The sequence below is a fragment of the Neolamprologus multifasciatus genome, chromosome 2 (genome assembly GCF_963576455.1).
Source record: "Neolamprologus multifasciatus chromosome 2, fNeoMul1.2, whole genome shotgun sequence".
Classification (NCBI taxonomy): Eukaryota; Metazoa; Chordata; class Actinopteri; order Cichliformes; family Cichlidae; genus Neolamprologus; species Neolamprologus multifasciatus.
The window spans coordinates 9,888,681-9,913,405 of record NC_140440.1 but is presented as its reverse complement, the minus strand read 5'-3'; the positions used below and the strand labels follow the sequence as shown (position 1 = coordinate 9,913,405).

Below are 24,725 nucleotides of genomic sequence, written 5' to 3'. Positions count from 1 at the left end.
ACAAACTCCATCATCCTTCTGGTGACTTTAGCGTGTTTGTGGCCTTGGAGAGCTAATATGCGAAATCTTTGTGAAAGCTGTTGTCTTAGAGATTTTCACTGGTTGTTCCCTAGCAACCAGCAGCTATAGTAGCGTTGCAATGTAGGAATTACTTTCTGCAGGAAGCCATAGGAGAAAGCAGCGGAGATAGAAAAGATTGATTATTGAATTCTTTCAAATGCACCAGGGGGGAGGATTGGGATTAATGCTTCTGCGGTTTAGGAATCAACAGCACAGTATTGAGTCCAGGCAGTTGGGGAACCAGTGTTATTCTGCTCCCATTGTCGAAGTCTGGGGGATTTTACTCTCCTCCTGCCTTGGGCTTCTATTTGTGTCAAGTTAATTGGACAGAAGAAGAGGGAAGCTGGAACTAAGTGTTTCTGGATCATTTAGGCCACCAAGCAAGCCATTTGGCTCGGAAAGATTAAAGCCCATCTACACCCTACTTTATCCACCCTATCCTTTTCTTTTCGTTTTTGCTTTGAGCCCTCGGATTGATCTTTATATGGTGTTGCGTAAGTATGTGATGATTGCACTGCACCTCTTTGAGGCCTTTGTTTGAGAGAAATGGGGCAGGTTTCATTTGGCTGGACAGTTGGCTTTGTTCCCGGGTACGGACCTGCTACGATGAGGTTCAGTGACAGAGCAGAGAGATCCCTTTGTATCAAGTATTGGTCAAAGACCCCCATTGAGTCCACACTAAACCATTGTTGTGCTTATTGCTAGCTAAAAGAAGTGTGATGTTTTCACCCAAGACGTTAGGATTATTAATACTGATTATAAATGGATATTTAGATATACTTGAGTTTTTTTGTAGTTGTAAAATAAACAAATGAATATTGTGGATCCTCCATAGTTCAAAGTTGGTTCATATTAATCGGGATAAATATGTCATTGATTAAATTAAGCATAATTTTGTGCCCAATATTATCTTTTATGAAACATATTATCACATTTAAAGACATGCAACGACTTATTTGGCATTTTTGCTCCAAAATGATGCGAGTAATTAGTAGTCAAAAAGTTTAAGGATTAATTGATCAACACTTGAAGTTCCAAATATAAGAAAATGCGCAAACTGCATGTATGTATAATATTATACAGAGACCTCCAGGAGAGCCAGCACGTGTCAGCGCTGTGTTTGGAGTTTGGTACAGTGGTTGCCTCTGAATAAGTCTGTGGTCAGTTACATCACTGTGGTAACAAACTGTGTCAGGAGACCACAGACTGGCTGTTGCTTGCTTATACAGTGTTTGATTCAGTGACGAAGATGGTCCTGATTTTTAAATCTGGCCCTGTGGGCAACCCAGATGGATATCAAGTTTGATATTCATCCAAAGTCATGCTAAGTGAATTGACGCAACTGGAGAAACGGGTTCGAACGTAACACTGTATTTATGAAGATAGAAGTGGATATGACGAGAAAAGAAGCGCAATATCTGAACTTTTCACCTCAGGGTTTAAAATTCTGCCAGTTTGTGACCACTTATACCAGAGCACGTGTTGAATTTTGTTTCAAAGCTTTTAATTGCATTCATTTGTAATCCCACATCCTTGAACTTATTCTTGTGATGCTGTTGATAGCTTTGACTTCCTGCCCTGTGTGGCAGTTCTCTAGTGTTACGGGGGTGCAACTGAGTCAGCAAATAACATTTGGTGCTAATTAGATAGCCCTGGGATCCTGTATCAGTGTGGCTTGTGTGGATAATATTAAGCACTAGCAGACTGCTGCAGGAAAGCGAATTCTCACATAAAGAAGAAATCATGTTGTTGATCACCTCAAGGACAGCAGTGCAGTCTTTTGTCCTTGCAGTGTTTACTGCAGCTTCTGAATAAGTAATCGCTGTGTGTGTGCAAAGCAAGAAATTACCCCTTTCTCACCTTGTGCAACTCTCATCTGATAAATCATACTCCTATTGGTTATTTCATAAGAAATTCTCTCCACTTGTGAACAATGCAGCTATTTCCCAAATGCTGACCATAAGAACTTCTAAAACTATTTGTATACATTATTTAAAGATGAGAAAAAATTTCACCTAGTTGGCACTCTTTAAAGAAAAAAGAAACGGGAAGTTTTTTTTGTGTTCTTTGTGACAACAATTGTGTTAATAATGCATGACTAAATATGTTTTGAATAGCGGTAGATGGTCATCTGTCAAGGATCGTGCACTTTTGTTGGCACGTGTTGTGAAAGGACTAAATCTCAGAATAAACAGTGGTTTGTGTTGTTATCTTTATATCTGCATTTGACTCCTCATGAAATGCTGCTTGTGTGACACCTTGGTAATGAGACACCTTTTTATAAGTTATCAACTGGGACTGAATCAGCTGACATTATTTTTCTTTAATCACTAGAGGTTTTTCTCAATGTGCTTTGAGCAAAAAACAATAAACTTCTTGTTCTTTCTATTTAAAAAAAACTCGGGTGGGTGAGGTATTTATTTTGCAGCATTGTGCTGTCTTGCAGCCATCAGATGAGATGGTGAGATATATTTTAACATGCTGCAGTGATACTCAAGCCCACTCTTTATATAACTTTATCTTTAGAATAGGTTGCTTGAGGTTTGGTGCACAATTCTGTTTGTGGAGGTGCTGGCCAGAATAAATTTGCACACATCCACTGCCAAAACGCGCATCCATGTAGGTAGGCTGTAGTATTGATCAAAGCAGGGTTGGAAAGGTCAGTTACCCTTCATCTGTTGTTTTGACATACTCACCGCTAACAAAGTTTTGCTAGAGTTCAGTGAAGTGGGCACACTTCCTATTTTTGACATCTTGCAACTCGTAACCAAACTTACAGATGTCCCGCTGCTTCTGCACTCCAGCTTGCATCTGATTTGCATGCATCAGGAGACTGAGAGTGTTTCACCTCTTCAGGGTTTTATGCTGGCAGGCAACTCAAGTAGGTGCTGTTAAGCTCATTCACATGCCTCCCTGAGTCCTGTTCCAACCAGTCACCGTGTCCACCAGCTGCCCTGACCACAGTGGGAAATAAACAGCAGCTCCCAAGTGCTTTTAAATTTTCCCTGTGACTGTTGAGTTGTTCTGCTCCACCGGGCCCTTCAACCTCCCACCATCATTCAGTGGTGTAATTCTATTCAATAAATTACATCAAGCTGGTGTAAAAGTGGAAGTGGAGGCCGTGTGGGTGTATTAGATGCCTTCCTGTTGACACAAAAAGACTCCTGTCTTCTTCTCAGGCACATCTGAACAGGTGGAAGTGTAGTTGTTTTGTGCAACACTTAAATCTGCATCAGAAGCAAAGAGGAAGAAGGTATGGACCATGTGCTCTGCTAGCTTAAGTTAACCCCAAGTGCTTAATGTTAGTAAGACTGCTAATTAGCTTTGTGTAACATGTGCCAACTTCATTCTGGTGGCACAAGGTTTTAATATAGTCTCAGTGGTACAACACTGGTAATCTGAGGATTTAGCTCCTCCTTTTGATTCAACGTTTAGCCTTTTGTACAAGCGACCATTTTTCATTAGTCGACAATGTGAAGAAGTACTTGCAAAATTACACTGAGTGCATCTTTCCAGCCTTATCTTCATCTTGATTGTTTTGGTTTTTTTTTCTTTTTTGTCCAAAGTTAGTAATGTAATATTTCTTCTATTCTACTTCTATTCTTACTCTTGCCACATGCAATGTCTTTCCATGAGGGAGGGGGGCAGGCACTCAATCTTTAGCATTTGGCCAAAGCAGTCAGCGATAACGGCATAACGTCACTCGTCACTGTGTGACCTTGTTGTAGCCCACAAAGCCTCCACCTGCTCTCTCACACAGGCTAATGGATAAAAATACCCAGCAGATCCCATACTCTCTGTCAATACAGATTCAAGGACAGCTGCTGACCACCCTGTTAACACAGGGAATGTACAAACAAAGACGAGAGAATACACACATGCACAAACTAACGCAAACAGCATCATACAGCAGCCCTGAGGAGTATGATGAATGTTGTGCACATTTTGGAATGAGCAGTTTTCATTGGTGTTTTGTCTGCCTGTCAGGGGCAGCTTTTCTCAGTCCCAGTTGCCACTGACACAAACGTTTGTGCTGAGCAGACAATATAATGCAATATATTGCCATTAGCAGATAGTGCATTGTAGGCAACATGACCCTCCAACCTTCAGCAGTGGCTGTCTGACTCCCAGTGGCCTCTTTACCTTGTTACACTACTCTAGGCAATTTACCACCTCATTCAGCTGGCCTGTCCACTGCATCATTCTCCAGCACTCAGTGAAAATTGTTATTGCATCTGCAATGCAGACGTATGCTCTTTATCTGACAGCCACACATCGATAAGACTAAGATTTAATTTCATACGACGCCATATTATTGTCCAAAAGAACTGATAAAAGGCACAACAGGATTTGTGCTGCTGTCTCTGTGCTTGTTTTTAATGAAAGTGACATTTAGCTGTTGAGCTTAATACTTTATTAAAATAAGACCTGAAAGACATGACACGGTTTTGAAAATTAGGGCTGTAAATAGAATATTATTTTGAGTTAAACACGTAATTAAAAATAGCAGAAAATAGTAAAAAGAAACTGGATTCCTTTTAAGATTTGGTGTTGTTTTCTGTCCCCTTTACCCAGTCGAATAATGTTATAATGTGATTTATATTGTTAAAATTATGGAGTTTTAATTATTACTCATTTGTTACTTATGGTAGCTTGTCTTTTTGTTATTTTCTTCTTTTTTAAAAGTTCAAGTCTTCTAAAGATTTTCAAAATAATATTTGATTTGCATGTTTTCATGGTTTCAAAAGCCAAAATTTAGCATTTTGTGTCATTTTTGTTTACAATTACACATATAGTAGTATTTAAACGTGAGAAAACTTATTAAGTCAGTTGGTTTGGAGTCATTTAACACATCTAACACGTACTGACATTGCAACTGTTCTGAGTAATCCATTAAATATTTTATTAAAATAAAACTAAACTAAAAATTCTTTAATTCTGCCTTCATGGATGGTTTATGGTTTTGAGTTAACCAGATGGTTCCTGTATGCCATATAGTACCTGCCATAGGTTAGTGAGGAGTAGGGGACGAGGGGCATGACTGAGATGGCCTCTTTGAACCTTGTGTGTGTCTGTGTGGCGTGGTCACTGAGATATCTAGCCAGCGCCATGTGAGGAATGCAAGCCTCACCCTGACCTGACACATAAGACGACCCCTGCAAAGTCTTGGTAACTGATTCTTCTCTCAATGTGGGGGGACACAGCGGGGCAAACCTGGAATGGGTCAAAACTTCCAAGGAATGCTGCGGATCATGATGTGGTATGCGGCTACACAGAACTGATACCTGACTGACTGAATAAGAGCAAGCTTTAGGAAAGATGCTATCTGGTTATATCTAAAATAAATAAAAAAGAAAAAGAAAAAAGTTGTATCACAGTTCGAACAGTTGCGAGTTGCATTCCTGCGTCATCATTATGGTATCCAACCCCGATGGGCTTTTTTTGCATACTAAATCTTTGTTGTCTGCCTCCAACCTTGAAGCGGTCGCAGTAAAGTTCACAGGGTGAAGGTATGGAGAGAGAAGCTCAGCCCATGGTGACAAATGAGCGATTGTTATAAAACTAGGTCGTCCTCTTTCCCAAGTCGTGGGGGATTAATTTGTGCTTTTTGCAGCTATTTTCTGAAACAGAGCAACAACAAATCCTCCCTGCGCAAAGTGCTGTGATTAGGACAGCCTTTGCTTCTCTGGCTGCCAGGGATCAAGATGGTAAGCATCTTAGACAGGGATAGCATAATGGGAGAGAACAGAGCTGCAGCTCGTCGCCTGCACATTTGAAACTGCAGTCTTGATGGTCTGAAGTTGCATTATTTAAAATCTCACATTCAGATTCTTCTGACATTTCACACACTTTGTCAGCACTTTCCAGGGAAAGTTTTCTTTCTTGGTAAGTGAAAAACACATTTACATCGGTTTAGCATATGACGCATCGACAATAAAATTCCACGTCGATGAATTTTTATGGTCGACATCATCGATTATGGTGACTAATCGCAACCGTAATTAAGATGTCGGTGTGCTCGTACAGCTCGATTTGTACTCGGAGCACGGGTTGCTCCTCGAAACCACCACCCAGGACAGAATGAAAGATCAGGATTTGCCAAATTCCACAGCTTGCCAGTGAGATGTTAGTCACTGTGAAAACTTATTCAGACATGTTCTTTACAAGTTGCCTGGCAGTGCTGACAAAAGTACATATGCTCCACAGCAGGTGGCCATTTCTCTCACACTCACTGCGCCTCTGTTTCTCTGTACATTGGCTTGATAACAAGAGCTAAGACGCTGGCTAAGAAGAAACTAAACAAAAACATACCTGTTTGGCATTTTCACAAGTTTGGAGACTAAATTAATAATCCATTAAAATGCTCGTTGATTATAAAGGTGCTTAATCAGTGTACTTTTACTTAAATTTAGGTAAGATGGTCGGTTAGTTTAATTACAGGGTTAGAAAATGACAAAAAATATTTTCAGATATGAGGATTTGTTTCCTTTCTGGTTGATATTGATTTACATTCAACTTGGCATCACAGAAAACACAATTCATGTGTCACGATTCGAGAACAGCTTGTGGTTTTATTTTGGATATTTGGCTTGGTAAAAGATTAACTGATTAATCAAAAAACGGTAATCCTCCGATACCAAATAATAAAAACGAATCAGAGTAGAATAGATGCTTGCTCCATCTGCTATTTGTGTAACAGGGGGAGGGATTAACACGGAAACAATGCTGAAAGTTGAGGAAGAAGGCATGTTCCTGACTGTCAGATATGCACTTTACAAGCAGGGTTTTGCCCCACAGGTAAATAGCAGAAATATGCTGTGGTACCTGAAAGCTATCCTCAGAATGCCAGGGTACATGAATTTTTTTTGTAGTCTGTATTGCTCCACATTTCAGTTTCAGAAATCTCAGTTCTCTCAACTTTTTTTGTATTTAAACAACATATCACAGAACAAAAGCATAAAAACAGAACAAACTGAGGATCAATGCAAAACATTTTTCTTGTCGGGCAGTGAAGACGAGTGCTTGCGGGCACTAAAAGCGACAGCTTGAAGATGTAAAGGTTAACAAAGGCGACTCTATTGATTTACTGTGCTGGGCGACTCAGCGAAGCACTGAACAAGCAATCGTGCGTCTGGTTTTATGGGTTTACAACATTTAATCGGTCATTTGTTTACAATATATCAACATAGTTTGCTATTTGCAAACACAGTTTGCTCACTCTGTTGACACACATAACCAGATTTTTTTTAATCCTGTTATAACGAATGCTTCTATCCATAGAGTTTGAAAGTTTGAATCATCTGCATGTGTTTATGTGTTTATAACCAAAACTCTGATATCATGCAGCTGTGTGAAATCCATTGCTTTGAGAGAAATGAGCTGCCCTTCTAAGCTTCATCTAGGGTGGTTAGATAGTCAGAAAAGTGTCACCTTAAAAGAAGTAACAAAGGGCAGCACCAAGTATAAGATAAGTAAGGATAAAACTGTCATCATAAAATCATGCAATGCTACTCAAGAATATGAATCTGGAAAGACTAGGTTCCCCTTTTAAGAAGGACACTTGGTGTTAACTTGAAAAAACGGGTTCTACATAAACATGAATCTGTTAAAAAAACTATCTGAACATCCATCAGGATACTCGGGCGTCAGAAATGTCCTTTGCTTCCCTACCAGAGCCTCTTTTGTTTACCTCTCCCGCAGTGTCTCGTTGTTTTTGAAATGTTTCAGCCCCTTTCTTTGATGTTTCTCTGCAGCGGGTGATAGATGAATGCAGAGGTCTGCTATCTGCACTCAGCCAGAGCCAGTTGAATAAATGGACTGGGCATTTTTGTCACAGTGAAAGGGCCTGACCAAAGGAGAGCTTCCTGTGTGCTGAACAGACACTGTGGTGTTAAGAGATAAGAAAGGTGGAGGTTTTCCCTAACTGTCGTTTAGGATGCAGAGCTGTTTGAGGCAATCCAAAAGATATTTAAATTGTAGTATTAATCACTTAATCACATTTGACAGCTTAGTCACTAAAATACCCGAGAACATCTTTCACCGAGGTCAATGTACTGATTTTTATTTATTTATTTATTTATTTTTATGGAGTTACCCAGATCCATGTTAAAATGTAATGGGTGCTTCTTTTGTCCATTCTGCACCAATCATATCATTTTAATGAATTGAAGCATCTTTGTTTTTGAGAACAAAAAGCACCAGTGACATGCCTGCTCTTTCAGTCTGACGGAGGAATGAGCTCATTCCTTCACGATGAGGTCATGAGACGGTACCTGATGTGGTAAAACCTGTCAGAAAGGAATTTGTTCTGTCAGACTTGCAAGCGCATAAATTAGTCCTTTAATTAACTTGTTGATTAACAAAAAATAAATAAATGGCGTCTCGACTGTTGTTGCCAAAGACACGAGGTCGATATCAAGGAAACGCTGCACGCACTACCGTCTCGTGCTATGCATAGTTTTCAAGAGTTTTAGGTCTAAAATAAATTGTGTTTTGCTTTCCCGTCACTCGTGTCATGTGTGTTATGCAGCAAAACAATTCTTTTACCCCTCAGGTCACCGATACTGCCGTTTCTCGGAATTATCTTTTTCCTAACGTATTGCATTTGTTTTTACTGCAACCTCCAGTTGTTTCAGGTTATGGGAAACCTCAGTGAAAATAAGGCAGGAAAAACATCACAACTTCCTTGACCTCCCTCTGCACACTGAATGCTTTGCCACTCAACAGGCTGGCAACAGGCCCGACAGTGCACCCTTTCCCTCTGGGGCCTTACATAAGGGGCGGAAAATGGAAGCTGCTTGGTGTGGGTGTGTGTTTGTGTGTGTGTGTGTGTGTTTGTGTGTGTGTGTGTGTGTGTGTGTTTGCAAGCCTAAAACTAGGAAGACAAGGCCTGCTATTGTTTAATTTGTATCCTGGAGAGGAAATGCCTCCACTCGTCTTACTGCATTGCACTGCTACCATCTGTCTTACAAATGACTCTGTAGAGTGATGACATATTGTGTTGCGTCAGGGATATAACTGAGGGACTTCACAAAGAGGTTCAGTGGCAGTATGTAAATAGTATGTGAGGAACGTCGTGGCTAGTTTTGCACAAACAGCTTTGAAGCATCCTCGGGGCTTTATAGAGCACAAACAGCATCTTGGTATGTTTTTCCTCCTGTGGGGGCCACCTGTGTTCTTGGAAGGATTAGTTTTGAAAAGGAAGGGGGAGGGATTAGATGGCGTCACTGGGTGCAGCCTGGGAGTTTGAGCTGCCAGAAGTTTTTGAGTTTGTTTTCTTTTCTTTTTTAAAAAAAAAATGAACAAGCTTTGTCTTTAGACAAACAATGAGGAGAATTTTTGGCTAGACGCAGCCTTCATCAGCATGTCCTAGTTTCTGCTGCCCACTGCTCTTTCCTTCCTGTCTCTGTTCGAGGAGAGAGTGGCTGAGACGAAGGATCAACAGAGCAGTAAAAGAGCATGAAGCAAGCATCACCTAAATGATGAAAGTTATATCAAAGGGCCTTCATTTTGATTTTGAATCTAGGAGAAAGAGTGATAATAAAATCAGCTTTTAAAAGTCTGTGCAAAGGCTTCAAATAGTGAAATAAAACAAATGAATTTTATTAAAAAGCACCGTTTGGTTTGAATTTGATGCCATGGTCCACGCTCTGAAACTTTCATTTATCGTTTTCCTGTGTACTTTGTGGTGATCGTGTTTGGCTCCGTGTAAATAGAGACCAGTATTAGAAAGAAAATCCAACCGGAAAATGTAAGGCTCGGGGAGTGGAAAAGATGGGGTCCATTACATTCTTTCCATACGGTCAATCTAAAATATTTGAGACTAAAGCCACAATTGATGGTTCTGCATATTTCTTTCTGCTAGGCTGTGTTTCAGTGGCGCTGTTTTATTCACGGTCATGTCACTGTGTAAAGGAGGTTTAAGAAAACCCTGCAACCCTGCCATCTAGTGGTGTCTTTTGGTTTGAATTCTGTGTCTATGCTTAAGTTAGAGCAGTTATTATTAGTATTTTATTTTTTATTAACCCAGTATATGCTAAATGTTCCCCAAACCAAGATAATAATGCAAACAATGCAACCAAGTTCCTGCTTGGAGGTATTTGTGGTTCCTCATGATGTTGCTGTTGCGGGGTTTGTGTTTTACCATTGCAAAGCCACCAACATGCATTATAAATATAATGACCTAATGTGTCAGAAGGTCATGCACACACCCAATGTTACAGAATTTGCAACAAAAGGCTGTATAAGAAAACTAGAGTTTTCTTTAACGTAATGTAAAGAAATGTCTTTAGTGTTGCTGCTTTTGTGGTGTGCAGGTAGCGCATAGGATGAGTTTGGCTGACAAGGATTTGCAGTTTGGGAAGATTTGAATTATTTTTTCATAAAAATTAGTTTTGGTTTAGGCCAAATTCAGAAAAGACTTTTATTATCTTCAGTAACTAAGTAAGTGCGGATTTGTGTTATTTGAATGAGGGTGTACCTTTGTGCCCTCGGTGAACCTGGTGAATCAAAGTTGTAGTTCTCCTTCCTGCCAGTAGGTGGCAGTAGACGTCTGATCATTACGCTGGTTGGACCATGACTCCTGTTCATTGTGTTTCTGACCGCAGACACAGTGAACATAAGGATTTGGTTAGTGGGGATATCACAGTGTGATGTAATAGGGCTAGGCAACCCTCGGGGTAAATCGAGTTTCTGTTTGTCTGTTTTATGAAGACCAAACCCACATTTTAAAAACCGTTTGGGGCTGACTTGATACATATGTGGTTTTTCATGAAAGCCTGAATATTTATTGACAGCCCTCGGGAATCACTCTAAGTAAAGATTGCAGGCTTAACCTCACTTTCTCTGAGCTGAGAGTTGGATCTTTCAACTTTTAGCTGCTTAACTTGAAACTTAATAAATGGATTAAAAAGCAAAACATTTTGGCTCATTTTGCTTTTTCTTTTTTAGAGTTTAATTACTCCTTTTCCCCCATTTCTTTTGCTTACCTATGTTTTGTTTTTGTTTTTTTGTGTGTTTTTTTTTTCCATGGCCCCATCCAAGCCCCTCCCATACGGCTGTGTTCCCCCAGAGAAGCTGGAGGAGAGGTGGCTAGGGATAGGGAGGTCTGGGCTTCTTTGCTTAGGCTGCTGGCCCCGGATAAACGGAAGAAGATGGATGGATGTTTTTTTTTTGTTTTTTTTTTATTCCTATACATTTTTTATTTTATTTCTAATTTTTTTTATTTTTGTAAATTTTTGCTCCAACTTAACTCTACCTAGTACCCCAGTTTTGGGCCAAACTACCCTAGTTTCTATATTTTGCTTATAGTTTTGATGATAAAAATGCTAAAATTACTCACTTGAAACAAAAAAAAAGTTTATACAAAGGCTTGTAACACTGAGGCTCCTCTGACACTCCCCTCCTCCTCTGCTGACACATTTTGTGACACCAATTCAGCACAAACTGTGTCATTCAGCATTTGTGACCAGCATTTCATAAAATTTTCAATAAGCTGATCGTTGTTGCTCTCAGAAACATAACCCAGACACAGGGTGTCCATTCTGTGTCGCTTCATGCGCGTGTTTGTGTGTCTGGCCGGGTCTTAACACAGGCTCTCTGTTACCCCGTCACTCTGCTGTCGGCATATCCACCTCCAGTTGCCGCCGACAAAGGCTTCCCAGTGGCTTCGACCAGCAATGCACCACAAACGCACACACAGTCCGTGCCCCAGTGTGTGCCAGTAGACAGTGGAGTAGCTGTGCAGCCTGCCAGCTCTCAGTGAGGGCCACTTTGTTTCACCTCTGGCTTGGACTCATGCCAGACAATCTGAGAGTCAGTCACTGGGTCAATTAATGAAGTAATTGAATTGGGAGTTTATAGTTATTCAGCGGAGCTCTTTTTATCATTTTTTTTTTCCTATGTGAGGTGCTTTATTGCTTTCTATTCCAGTGTTCGCTTATGCAAGTCAATGTCACCGCCCGTGTGAAATGTTGTCTGCCATTCAAGTACCCCGTTTGTCTGCTGTAGCATCAATGATCAGCATTTTAATAGGGTGTCTATGGGCTCTTAAAAAAAGTCTTAAAATGTCTCAAAGTATGCATTTACTAATAAAAGGCCTTAGAAAATTCAAATTCATTTTGGATGAGTCTCAAATGTCTTTAGTCTCACCACTGTGAGATTTTTCCAGCACACAATGCTGTTGTTTTGTCCCTCTGTACACATTTTAGATTGTGCACTGGGAGTGCATCATACAGATCAAAATCCCCTTTTCATGTTCTTTATATGTGTGCAAAAGCAGCTATGACGATTTGTCCTGTGGCCTGCCAGGCTTGTAATATACTGAGAGGAATCCTGTGAATGAGGATGACAAAGGAGGCTTCGCTAGCCTCACTAGCCAATTTACACAACAATAATGTTCTTAAACTTAACCAAACAATGCAATTTTTGTCTTACTTTCCTTAAAAAGGTCTGAATTTACCTTGAAATTTCAACTTGAAAGTGAATAATGGTGAATAATTTTGTTGTATCTAAATCTGTTTCAATTTTATTCTATTAAAAAAATAACTATTGTTGCGGTTGGTTGATTTGAATATTGAGTAAGGGCTTCTTTTTAAGCAACCAGTGTGGCCTGAGCTTTTAAAGCCTTTGTTAAAGAAGGAAATCAATAATTTACAGGTTCCATTGTTTCAATAATCTTTTGGTTTTCTGTGTTTTATACAGTAAAAGTTTCTTTGACTTCTGGATTATTTTCTTGATATAACAGACACAGTTTTGAGCATTTCTCATAATTTTGTAATATTTTACAGACAAAATGGAAAATAGGAAGGGGGGTGGGGTTAATTAAGAAAAGGATGGCTGAATGGACCGATGACAAAGATGAACGACCCTTTTGTGCCATCACTTTGAAGCTAGAGCTGCAACTACTGTTTTATTTTCACATTATTTCACATTTTCATGCATTTCACACTAAATTGTAATTAATCAACTTCCAGAGTGCAAAGAGACATTAAGTCATATTTTATCTGAGCGCTGGTCCAAACCCTGGTCAACTTAGAGTTGAAGTTAGTGGAACTATGAGTAGAAACTGTTTGTTTGGTGTGGCTACTGCCAGTTAATTTTCTATCGATCACTTCTCTGATCAATAAGCTAAAATATGTTTGTTCTTCTTTTTCAGGACCTGGAGATCGTCTACTCTTATCTCCATGGGATGGAGGCCTTATCCAACCTGCGAGAGCACCAGTTGAGGTGAGTCTCTGCACACCTCCCCTGTACTTGATTAACATTTCCTGAAGCTTGATATTCCCATTGCATGAATTTAAAATTCAAATGAATGCGTGGTGACAACTCCTCAGTGTATGCTGCATTGTTGTCAGGGGTGGAAAATTAACATTGAACCACTAGCTATGCTGTATGCTATTGAGCTACTTCTATTTTTTTGTAATCCAGGAGCCAGCGCACCGTCCAACAGCACACTTATTGGAATTTATTTTTTAGACTATAATTTACAATAAGCATCCAAGTGCAGTTATTACTATAATATATGGTCGGTCTCTAGCATCTTAAACCAGCATATTTATTATTCAGTCTTAAGTACTTCTGGACCTTTGAGTCTTTCTTCATAACACAGAAAAACACATGTTCATTCTTCATATATTAACTGGCTTTTTAACAAATGGACATAAATATCACTACATTTTAGTGAGCTTCTCATTTCAGTCAAGAATGTATTTTGTAATATTTCTTTAAAGTTGACCTGCTTTTCTTATTTTCAGTTTTTGACATACAGCTTATTTTATGATGGATCTCGATGGTTTGAGTTGGTGCACCAGCTGAAATGAGCCATTTTGGCTCCTCTGTCTTCTCAAGAGGACAAATAAAAGGACTTTTCTCCTCCAGATAAAAATAAACGATACCTGCCATCAGACTCTTAAATCTTGATTATTACCAGCCTCAATACCACTTATCCATTCCCAGCTTCTAAAGCTGCAGAAGTAATTTTTTCTCTTCCCAGTTGTATAAATCTCTGTTTGAAACTTTAGCCAGCATCTAAAATATCTGCTATGACTAAACTGTAAACTGACTAAAGGACTAAAGCGAAGTTGTTGTTGCATTTTCCCCCTAATAATCTGCACCTATACCCGACCGGGTCCCCGTGAGGCCGTACTCTCTGCTGAAACCTTGAAGTAATGAGCCCTCCCTGCTCTGCTATTCATGCGTCAGTTTGCCTTTGGCTCCTCCATCTTCTCTGCCTGGCACACACTTTCCAAACACTGCATGTCAGAAGTCTGTTCCCAGCATGCCTCGTGTGCATACATGTGGATTATACTAGCAAGGGAACAATGTGGCGGTGCATGACCCGCGAGCTAGAACATTCCACTGTGTGACCCCTCAGAGGCCTCCAGCACTAACCCCTCTCCCTCCTCCTTGTTTTGGATCGTACAGAAAAGGAATGTCCCCGTAGTCCCACAGACCAACCCCTTTTGCCAACTTCAGTTTCAGTAACTTTAAAAAAAAAAAGAAGAAGAAAAAAGCTCCCACCCAGACATCCCACTAACGATGGGATTATATTATACTTCTGTTGTCTGAACATTTTGGGAGGAATGTGTTGTTTTTCTTCTGTGATCCTTTTTCACAGTAACTTGTTTTTCTTGAGCTGGGATTGTTTTTAGGTCTTTGTGTAAAGAGGCTACAACATGCTGTCCACCCGCAGCTGTTTTTGAAAGCGTTTGTGTTTTGATCAGTTACTGTTTGCTACAGTTGTTTGCATGTAATGTTGAAGAGCGTTTGTCTTCTCTATACAGGCATCTGGGGAAAGCCTGACATGAATGGACTTAAAGTGAAAATGTTTCGATTCCAGAATTTAGAACATAAAAAAATGAAATATATATAAAGTTATAAAAGAACTTACTGCACAAAAAGAATACAAGAAGCTGTGAGGCTGGATTTTTAAGGGCAGAGTTATGTTTACAGATTATAATATTATCAAATATATTTTTTTGCCTCTGTACAGGCAACAAGAATGCCAGACTGTCTGTTCTTCCCAGGCCCAGAAGCTGGATATATCAGGAATTCCTTCAGGGAATTCCTTCATATTTGCTACAGACATCCACTTGGACTATAAATCGTGCATAAGACATGCAACCACAGATCATGTTTGACACTGTTAAAAAAAATTAATCAATAAATGTGTAAAAGTACAACTGGGTAAAAATCGAGAAAAAGACCATTTAACCAGTGGTGCAGTGGGACCACATAGTCAATGTGTGCTTTATTTTAGAGGACATATCAATACATACTCACTCTGCTTTTGTTAAGTAAGAAAGTAAATCACTGCATTGGCTTAGCTTAAACGTAGATGTGTAAAACTTACCTCTTTAGAAAGAAATCTTCCAGATGCAAATGCAAATATTTTACTGAATTAAGTTTAAAAGTAACAATTATGTAATTGGTGTTCAATACGTTAAAATACCATAAAGCATACCCAAATAAAAAAATGAGATTTTTAAAGCTTTAATTTTCAGCAAATTTAATGCCCTGACATAAACAAATGTTTCTCTGCAGTTTGAGGATAAAGCTCACCATATTTTATAAGGAACAAGGACTGTAGTCTTTATGTTGTAGATCTGCCTAGAAAAGAAGATTTGTCATACCAGTTATATACCAAGTGTAATTTAACCAAGAAAAATGAGAAAATAATGAGGCAAAAACAACTCACTTCACCTATCAGCAAAAGCCTCGATAGACCATAATGCACTGCAACAACCAGAACCATACGCTGTGAACCAGTTAACATGGACAACCTTGCAACTCTTTATAACTCCCAGCACTCTAAATTTTAATTATAATCAGCAGCAGGTTTTCTGACTGTCAGTGACTGTTGCTAAAGGTGACTCTAGGATATGCTGAAATTTTCTAGTTATAGATTTATAATAACATAACATTTGATAACATTTGATCATAAATTCACTCAAACACAAATATGAGGCCTAACTGTGATTCTTTCTTCCCTCTGTTTCTCCTCTCTCTCTCTGCAGGATCATGTGTGAGACGGTGCGTTATGAGAGACATGAGGCCAATGAAGTGCTATACTAGTAAGTACTGTCTCTGTCTGCTTGGGTATTCATAATATTTGTCCAGAGCCGCATGAACAAAGCAAAAAAAACGATGGGTAGACAATGTAACAGTATTTTCAGTTCTTTGTAATCAAAGCACCCTTTGCTTCAGGATACAAATCGGTGGGAAGAAACATGCCGACTGCATACAGAAGAGTGACCCCGGTGACTTAATAAAAATAAATGTCATTAAAGTGCAGAAGCAGTATGAGGCAGATCACTCTATAGCACAACTGAAGGATAGCGAACATAGACATGATATTCAGTCATATTTCAGTGCGATTCAATAAGTGACTGATCTAAATTGTCAACGAAAGCTGGAATAGCTCTTAAAAGCATTTTCTTCAGTTTGGAGAGAGCCAGCAAGGCACTAGTGGTGATGCTTACATGCTTCCTCCTGTGAGCTATCTGTTTGGAGGGTTAATGTGATCAGAGAGCTGCATTGACAGCTTTCAGAGCGCGTGTGTGTGTGTGTGTGTGTGTGTGTGTGTGTGTGTGTGTGTGTGTGTGTGTGTGTGTGTGTGTGTGTGTGTGTGTGTGTGTGTGTGTGTGTGTGTGTGTGTGTGTGTGTGTGTGTGTGTGTGTGTTGGATCCATTTTGAAAAAGCTGGCACAACTGTGGTAAGCACAAAACACACACAGTGTTTGACTGCTGTCACATATCTAAGTCTTCCAAACACCCAGAGTGAGAATTAAGATAGTTAATTAACTCTGTCAGTGTCTCGGGGGGATACAGAGGGGACAACATCCCTTTTCCTGCCTTCGTATCCCCCGTGTGTGTGTGTTTGTGTGTGTTGATGGATGGTGTGGAAGAGTCAACACCTCATTAGAAGCCCACTTGGCAGTGGGGGAGCTGATTAAACAATAGGAATGCAGACTAAATGGTGGCCACAGTACAGTCCAGCTTCAGCAAGATTCCTTTAGGTGCCCCACACCACTTACTGTACACACACTCAGAAACACTAAGGCTACGTCCACACGTACCCGGGTATTTTTGAAAACGCAGATTTTTCTATGCGTTTGCACCTTTCGTCCACATGTAAACGGCGTTTTTGGTCACTGAAAACGGAGATTTTTTAAAACTCCGGCCAGGGTGGATATTTTTGAAAACTCCGTTTTTGCATTTAAGTGTGGACGAGAAAAACGGAGAAAACGCAGAAAACGGAGCGTCAAAGGTGTGCACATTTTTTGACGTCACACTGTGCGCCACGTTATTGTTTCGGTGAAATGAATTTCTACAATACTGTTACTGTTAATTGTCTCTGCAGTGTTTAAATGCTTACATATACACACACAGTTACTGTCCCTCCACACATACGACTCGGTTCTGCTTCTATGCCCCATCTTTGTTTACTTTTTCCCACCGAGGCTTCTAGACTTCTGATTGGCCAACATTTCTGCACGGTTAGGAGTATATCGCCACCTGTTGCTTTGGCATGTTCCTAGCAGCGTTTTCCTTCATTTCTGCCTTTACGTGTGGACGGGATTATTTTTTAAAACTCCGTTTTCAAAAATACCCGTGTACGTGTGGACGTAACATAAGGCTACGTTCACACTAATGCGTTTTCTCTCAGTTTTGACCTCCCGTCCACACTGAGACGGCGCTTTCCTCAAGACAAAACGCAGCGTTTTAAAAACGCTCTCGAAAACGCATACATTTCAAAACGCAGCTGTCCCGTTGCAGTGTGGACACACGAAAACGCAGACTTTCAAAAAGGATGATGCATTTTAGTCATGTGATGCAGTCATGTGACCAATTAAACAAAGATAGCGGAGTGCATTTTACAGCAGTTGTTTTGTTTGCTCTCCATTTTGACTGCCCTATTAAAGATGAATATCAGTCCGTACATGCTCCTGATAGCTTTTCTTCAAATTCTTTAACTCTCAATCACTTTTGCAACTTTGTACTTTTGTGTTACTCGCAGCAACAACGCCACCTCATTGTTAGTCCATTTAAAAAAACTCTGCTTTTGCTTTTCCTCAAGATTTTGCCGCGACGTTTCAAAGAGCTGGAAAGTAAATAAATGGCAGACGGAAATGAGGCAGGTCAAATCGTCTTGCGTTTCACGCATGCGCATCACTGGAACGTTTTCGGCCGTTTCAATGTGGACGCACAACTCTGTGAAAACGACTGAAAACGATGAAAACGCAACTTTCATATTTATCCAGGCTAGTGTGGATGTAGCCTAAGTATAATATATGTAACTTGATATTGATATAAGCATTAGCTCGTTCACTTTTAATTTGTTAAAATGTATTTTTAATGTCATCATAGCCTCTTACAGTAACTGTTTGCAAAGTCATCATTAATAAATGTTAAACCTGACTGCTTTTTATTGCTTCAGAAAAACCAAATTATTATTATTACTACTAATGTGTGGTTAACACATTCTCTGACTGGACTGACAGTATAGAGGTTGCAGTAGTGCTAATGCTATTTAAATAGCAATAATGGTCTAAAATAGTTTGAAGTGTTGCTGAAAATGAAATGTCTGGTACATTTTGCTTCCTTACTTTTGTCTTTGTGTAGGCCTTTGCAGGTAACTGTACTGTTATGTGCTTTGTTGGTTGTGAGGCTATGTTAAAAACTGTTAACATAAAACTGTTAACATAACATAAATCTGCGGTTGAGTATGAGTAGGCACTTTAAGTGGTGGTGACATAAATGACAAAATTTGTGTCCTTATTTACTGAATGTGTTTACTTTCACTAGTGTGTTAGTACCAAGGCTACTTACCTACACTGGCAAAAGATCGAGGTTTTGTTTAAAGTTTGCTCTTTGATTGAATCAACCCTGAATATCCATACCTGGCAAATTAAAAATAAAGGTCCACAAATCAGACCTCCTTATTTGACGCTTGAAAGCTGTGGATGAGGAAACTTCTGACACAAACAACCAGCAAATAAACACTGTGAAAGGATTTTAAAGTCTACTGAATGTTGTCAGATAGGACCTTTAAAGTACATTAATACAGTGTTTTCTCACTGAACTGGGAAAGAAGCTCGAGCTGCTGTCTTTCTCTAGGGTTTCAGTGTTGTCAAACATCTTTAAATGATGAAAAAAAAAGTGGATAAAATTTCACATGAAACGGTCATTTTCAGCACTGGCTCCTTGGTGTGGTCACAAACAAAGCGGAGAGCATAACTGCAGGTAGCGTGCTAATTTACCCCTGAGCTAAAGCACAGAAGCGCAGCGTGCTATTTTGTTTTTGGGAAATTGCCTCATTTGATTTGCACAACTGTGCACGCTTACGCCAGTGTTTCTGGTTGTGTCTGTGTACAGCTGTGTGTTTGCATGTATTTGTATATGCGTGCCAAGCTGTATTAACCTATAAAAAAATGGTCAAGGCTCTCCCTTATAAGAGCTGCGTATTAAACAGCAGACGATCAGACTGAGCTTTCGCTGCAGGGTTTTAATCAGCCTGCTATACTGAAAACACAAGCTTTTACCAGTCTCTTCATCTCCTCATCTGTTTATAACAGTGGCAATAAAATGCTGCAAAATAAGGGCTCTAAAAGTTAATGGGGGAATTAAATTTCGATAGTATCAATATTAAGTTGTATCCCAGAAAACCACATATAGTGTAAAGCATTACAATACTAAAGAAATTAGTTTTTTAAAAAATGTAAACCACATTTAAAGTTGGTCTACAGTGACAATTAATCAAATGTCAGAATAATTTCCAAGACATTTAAGAGAGAAGATTTTATTTATTTATTTATTTATTTATTTATTTATTTATTTTCTTTTTTTAGTTGGAGCTAAAGTTGACTGCTTCAAAAGGACATTTTACATAGAACTGAATCCCAGCTGTCTATTTGTATATTTCTTTCTGTTCAGCAAACATGCAGTCCTGCTGAAGTGACCTTTGTAATGACTTCCACGCTTATAACTTTGCAGGTCCTGCATGGCTGTTGGCAGGCCTGCAGTAACGATTGGATGATAAGGGTGATAGTTTTAAAAAGTACTGCCTTGGGCTGCACACTCATAAAGACAGATTCGGTATCACATGAAAAAATCGCATTCTGCATCCTGCAAGTCTGAACCTCTCTGGATTTACCATCCGAAGATTAAAGTGCTAAACCCTCGATGGTGGCTGACCTGGCACATTGGCTGGTGAAGAGGGTTAGCATCATCTGGCTGGTCTTTAACCTCTTCCATGTCAGCTCTATAAATAAAACCCTTGACTTTTGACCCTCTGCTGAGTGAAAAATCCAACCGTATGCATTTGCAGGGCATTGTGCATTGCAGACCACAGGGAGCTATCTGCAGAGAGCGTTGGTTGCCTGATAGAGGCAGTGACTAAAGAGCAGCTGGTTTATGGGCTACTTTGGTTGTGCTGTTGTCGGTCCTTTAGCCACTGTGGAGAAGAGCAGAGTTATAACATGCAAAGAGCTGAAGTTCAGGTTTTTTCTGTGTGTGTGTGTGTGTGTGTGTGTGTGTGTGTGTGTGTGTGTGTGTGTGTGTGTGTGTGTGTGTGTGTGTGTGTGTGTGTGTGTGTGTGTGTGTGTGTGTGTGTGTGTGTGTGTGTGTGTGTGTGTGTGTGTGTGTGTGTGTGAGATACCTCTCCTGTTACAAGTCACCACTGCTGTCACTCCCTTCCCCGGTCTGACCCACTTGCCAACCAGGCAGCATTCGAGCGGTATAGTTGAGTTATGCGCTGGTAGGTTTTTTGGAGAACTACAATGGTGAACATAGTCTAGGTTGAAATCTCCCCTCTGTAGGCAATTACCTACACAAATTAACACAACTACAGTACCATTAAAAACAAGCATTATATATATATATATATATATATATATATATATATATATATATATATATATATATATATATATATATATATATATATATATATATATATATATATATATATATATATATATATATATATATATATATTTGAAGCCATTAACTTCTGATCCTGTGCAATTTCTGCGTTTTGTTTTGTTTTTGGTTGGACAAATTAAAATTGCCCTGGGACTTTGAATGGACAGTAATTGTAAAAGAGCAGATAATGTTTGTCATAATGAACTGAGGACAGACGACTGAAAATAATTGTTGGCTTTTTCTTTTTTTGTAAATCAATGAATTATTTTTTTGTTTTAATTAATGTTTTTAAAAATGATTTGCTGAAGCCACTCATTTCTGTCGAGGAGAAAACACATTTTATCCAATATATTCCGACAATATTAAAGAAGAACACTTAACAGACTGTGATATTTTAACCCCTGGCTAAGGTTCAGAGGGAGCAGCTGTCGGAAAGTTGCCCTCGCAGGCAGCTCCTGTTCCATGTGACAGCGTGAAGCTGCTTTCCTTCATAAACGGCGTCATGGGAAGGTGGATGAAGGAAAACTCTGGGAGAAAGAGCTGAAAAACTCATCACAGCGACCAGTCAGCTTATATAATTATTCATCCCAGTAAATTCTGTTCAGCTTGTGTGGCAGTGACATGGCGACGTTAGTCATTTGCTAAGTATCTGGTAGAGCTGCTTTTTAATGACAGGAAAATGACAGATGGACGTTTATTTTTAGAATAAGATTTTTTCTTTTTTTTTTTTTTTGTTATATTCTGTCATGAAAGGAAATATTTTGGAGTTATGCAAAAAAAAGGTAGTTTGGTCAGAAGTTTTAAGCGCTGGACATTAACCAGTAGACTCTGTCGTCTCCTGACCTTTTTTTCTTCTTCTTCTTTTTTTTTTTTTTAAATTTTGTGTTTGTTGGACAGTTGAAAACTTTGAATGCTTTATTTCAAAACATCAACACAACATTGTGAGACTGCCAGTCTCCTGAGTCCATGGTGAAAGTAGCAAGACAAGTTAAAATAGTCAGAGTTGCTTATATGTCCCTCAATGCGAGTGTAGAAACACTTCTAGTGTTTTGAAAGTCCTGATTGTTTGTTTGTGTGTGTGTTGTAATAATATGTGCAATAATATATATAGAAAATTGGCCTTTTTTATGTATTTATTTTACAATATTCTGTTGCATAGAAAGACTTGCATTCGCACCTAATTTAATGAAAGTCAAAAACTACACTTGCAGAAATGTAAAGACTCTTTTTGGGTTATAAAGACACAAATCTTGACAATGGCAATAATGACAATCCGTATTATATAACACTATATATGGTCTCTGACATCTAGACTTGTACCATACATGAAGCAGACTGTTGAAACTGTGACTGCTGTCTTAGTCTTAGAAGTCATTACTGAAATGTTGGTGTGGACTTTGGGCTTATTAACTCTTTTATAAAAAATCTGTAGCACAACAGGAAAACGGGAAACCCCCCAAACCATAACGTTCAGAACAGTTAAACTGTGAATTTTTAAGCCTGTAAAATATTTTTTCTAAGAGCCAACTATGATTCCCTTTACTATTTTCAAAAGGCAATTATTCTTGAATGAAACAGTTTGTAAAAGTCAAACCTAATTTTGTGAAAGTCTTTGTCATAAAATTGTCCCCATTTTCCCCCTGCTGCTGCCTCCATGGCGATCAACCAGATCCCCCACTGTTAAAGGTTTCCCTGTGAGGGTTTTGGTGGATGATGCTTAGCATTTGACTAGCGCTTCCAGTACTCATGACCCAGTTCAGTCAAGCTGTCGCTCCACATAAGAGTCTTCTATCTCCTACTTTTTTGGTCTTGTATCTTCTCCTCCTACTCCTCAGCCATGTGAGGTGCTTCCCTCGCTTCCCTCTCTACATGCCGGCAATTAATAATTGAACATTTCATTTCGTGTCGTATCCAAATCCAAAGAACCATATAAAGGACTGAACGAGTCTGCAGGGAACCAGATGGAGATCAGTGGAGAAAAGGGGGAAAAAGAGAAGGGATGATTGTGGAGGGAGAATTTGCTGTGTGTCAGTAGGGTGTGCTGTCTGCAGCCTCATTAGTTGTGCAAGGAAAATGTGGAGAGGAGGAAGGAGGGGGAAGACTTTGTTCCCTTTGATTAAAAGGGGAAAAAACTCAGTCAGCACAGTGTTGGTGGGTGTGGATATACGTTTCTGTGAAGAACAAGATGTATAATAAGGGCACCCATCTTTTACCTTTCTGTTAGTAAAAACCAGTCCCACCTTGCAGATGTGACTGGTTATTTCCATTATCTTGCCAATTAAAACGTCTTACTTGAACCAGGTTTATGCTCAGAAATAATAACTCAAGCTGATGTCTTATTAACACCAGAGAAACTTCAAGTACAAGATTTGATTTCTGCAGACGTTCAGCTTCTGTGAGACGGTGGAGGCAGGCGTCATATAGAGAAGCATTTATTTTAGCCTGCTGTTAAGATCATTTTGTGCATTCATAGCAAAGAGAATTAAGTTTTTTGCCTTTTGATGAAGCATAAACTCCAGTGTCACTTAAACTTGTGCTCATATGGGATTATTAGGTTTCTTAAAATGTTATTTGATAAACTGCACAAAATGCAAGAGGTAGATCTTAAACTCTACAGGCCACAGTTAATATGTTAAAGTTCATGACAACCCAGCTAGGAAAAAGACTGAACAAGTAGGGCTTCTAGCACAAGCAGCAATAAACCTATCAAGTTTATTGTAGTAAATTGGATGAAAAACTAGAACAACTCTGATGTCTACATTAAATGTGAAGCTGCTGCCAGCAGCCTGTGGGCTTTCTTTGCATAATTTCACCTGCTAAGAGCTGGAAAAATGTATCATATTTCGTATTTGTTCCAGTTTTGTTTCTAAGCAGATATAACACATTAACTGTACTTTAAATGCAGTGCTACACTACATGGCTTAACATGCAAAACCTTAACTAGTCATAAATAGTTGGAATTGCTTTTGGGGGGGGGTTCAACCAGCTTTAAATTGTGTAATTTTCAGCTCAATTTGGAAACATTAACTAACATCCATCCATCTTCTTCCGCTTTATCCGGGGCGCGGGGGCAGCAGCCTACGCAGAGAAGCCAGACCTCTCCCCAGCCATCTCCTCCAGCTTATCCGGGGCAACACTAAGGCGTTCCCAGGCCAGCCGAGAGATATTAACTTACAAAGTGACCATAACTGCTATGGTGACATTAAGTTATGGTAGCATAAATTACAGCAGTTTACAAGTACTGGGGCGATCGTGGCTCAAGAGTTGGGCGTTCGTCTTGTAATCGGAAGGTTGCCGGTTTGAGCCCCGGCTCCGACAGTCTCGGTCGTTGTGTCCTTGGACAAGACACTTCACCCGTTGCCTACTGGTGGTGGTCAGAGGGCCCGGTGGCGCCAGTGTCTGGCAGCCTCGCCTCTGTCAGTGCGCCCCAGGGTGGCTGTGGCTACAATGTAGCTTGCCATCACCAGTGTGTGAATGTGTGTGTGAATGGGTGGATGATTGTAGCGCTTTGGGGTCCTTAGGACCAAGTAAAGCGCTATACAAATACAGACCATTTACCATTTACTGGCATGTTTATTTTTGCCCATAACTGCTAGGACTTCATGATTCATGTCAGATTTCCCATACTGCTGAAGGTTGGTATCAGTGTTACATGTGACGGGAATATTTCCTTCTTCTTTACTGTCAGAGGTGCGTTTCCCAACACGTCTGATTGACAAGGCCGTCAGCGATGGCTTTTTT

At 39.6% G+C, this 24,725-nt stretch overlaps 1 protein-coding gene and 1 long non-coding RNA gene across 14 annotated transcripts in view; both read left to right on the top strand.

The window, feature by feature from the left end:
• Nucleotides 1-24,725, top strand: part of rapgef2b (Rap guanine nucleotide exchange factor 2b) — a 107,064-nt gene that overhangs the window by 14,309 nt on the left and 68,030 nt on the right. For all 13 annotated transcript variants that reach the window (XM_085178102.1, XM_085178115.1, XM_085178056.1 and 10 more), the window contains exons 2-3: nucleotides 13,217-13,287; nucleotides 16,077-16,133. In XM_085178102.1, the coding sequence (XP_085034228.1) occupies nucleotides 13,217-13,287; nucleotides 16,077-16,133 (128 nt within the window). The remainder of the gene's footprint in view (nucleotides 1-13,216; nucleotides 13,288-16,076; nucleotides 16,134-24,725) is intronic.
• On the top strand, nucleotides 16,140-20,717 carry LOC146523970 (uncharacterized). Its single transcript, XR_014877023.1, has 2 exons — nucleotides 16,140-17,739; nucleotides 17,871-20,717. It is a non-coding gene; the product is annotated as an uncharacterized LOC146523970 (long non-coding RNA).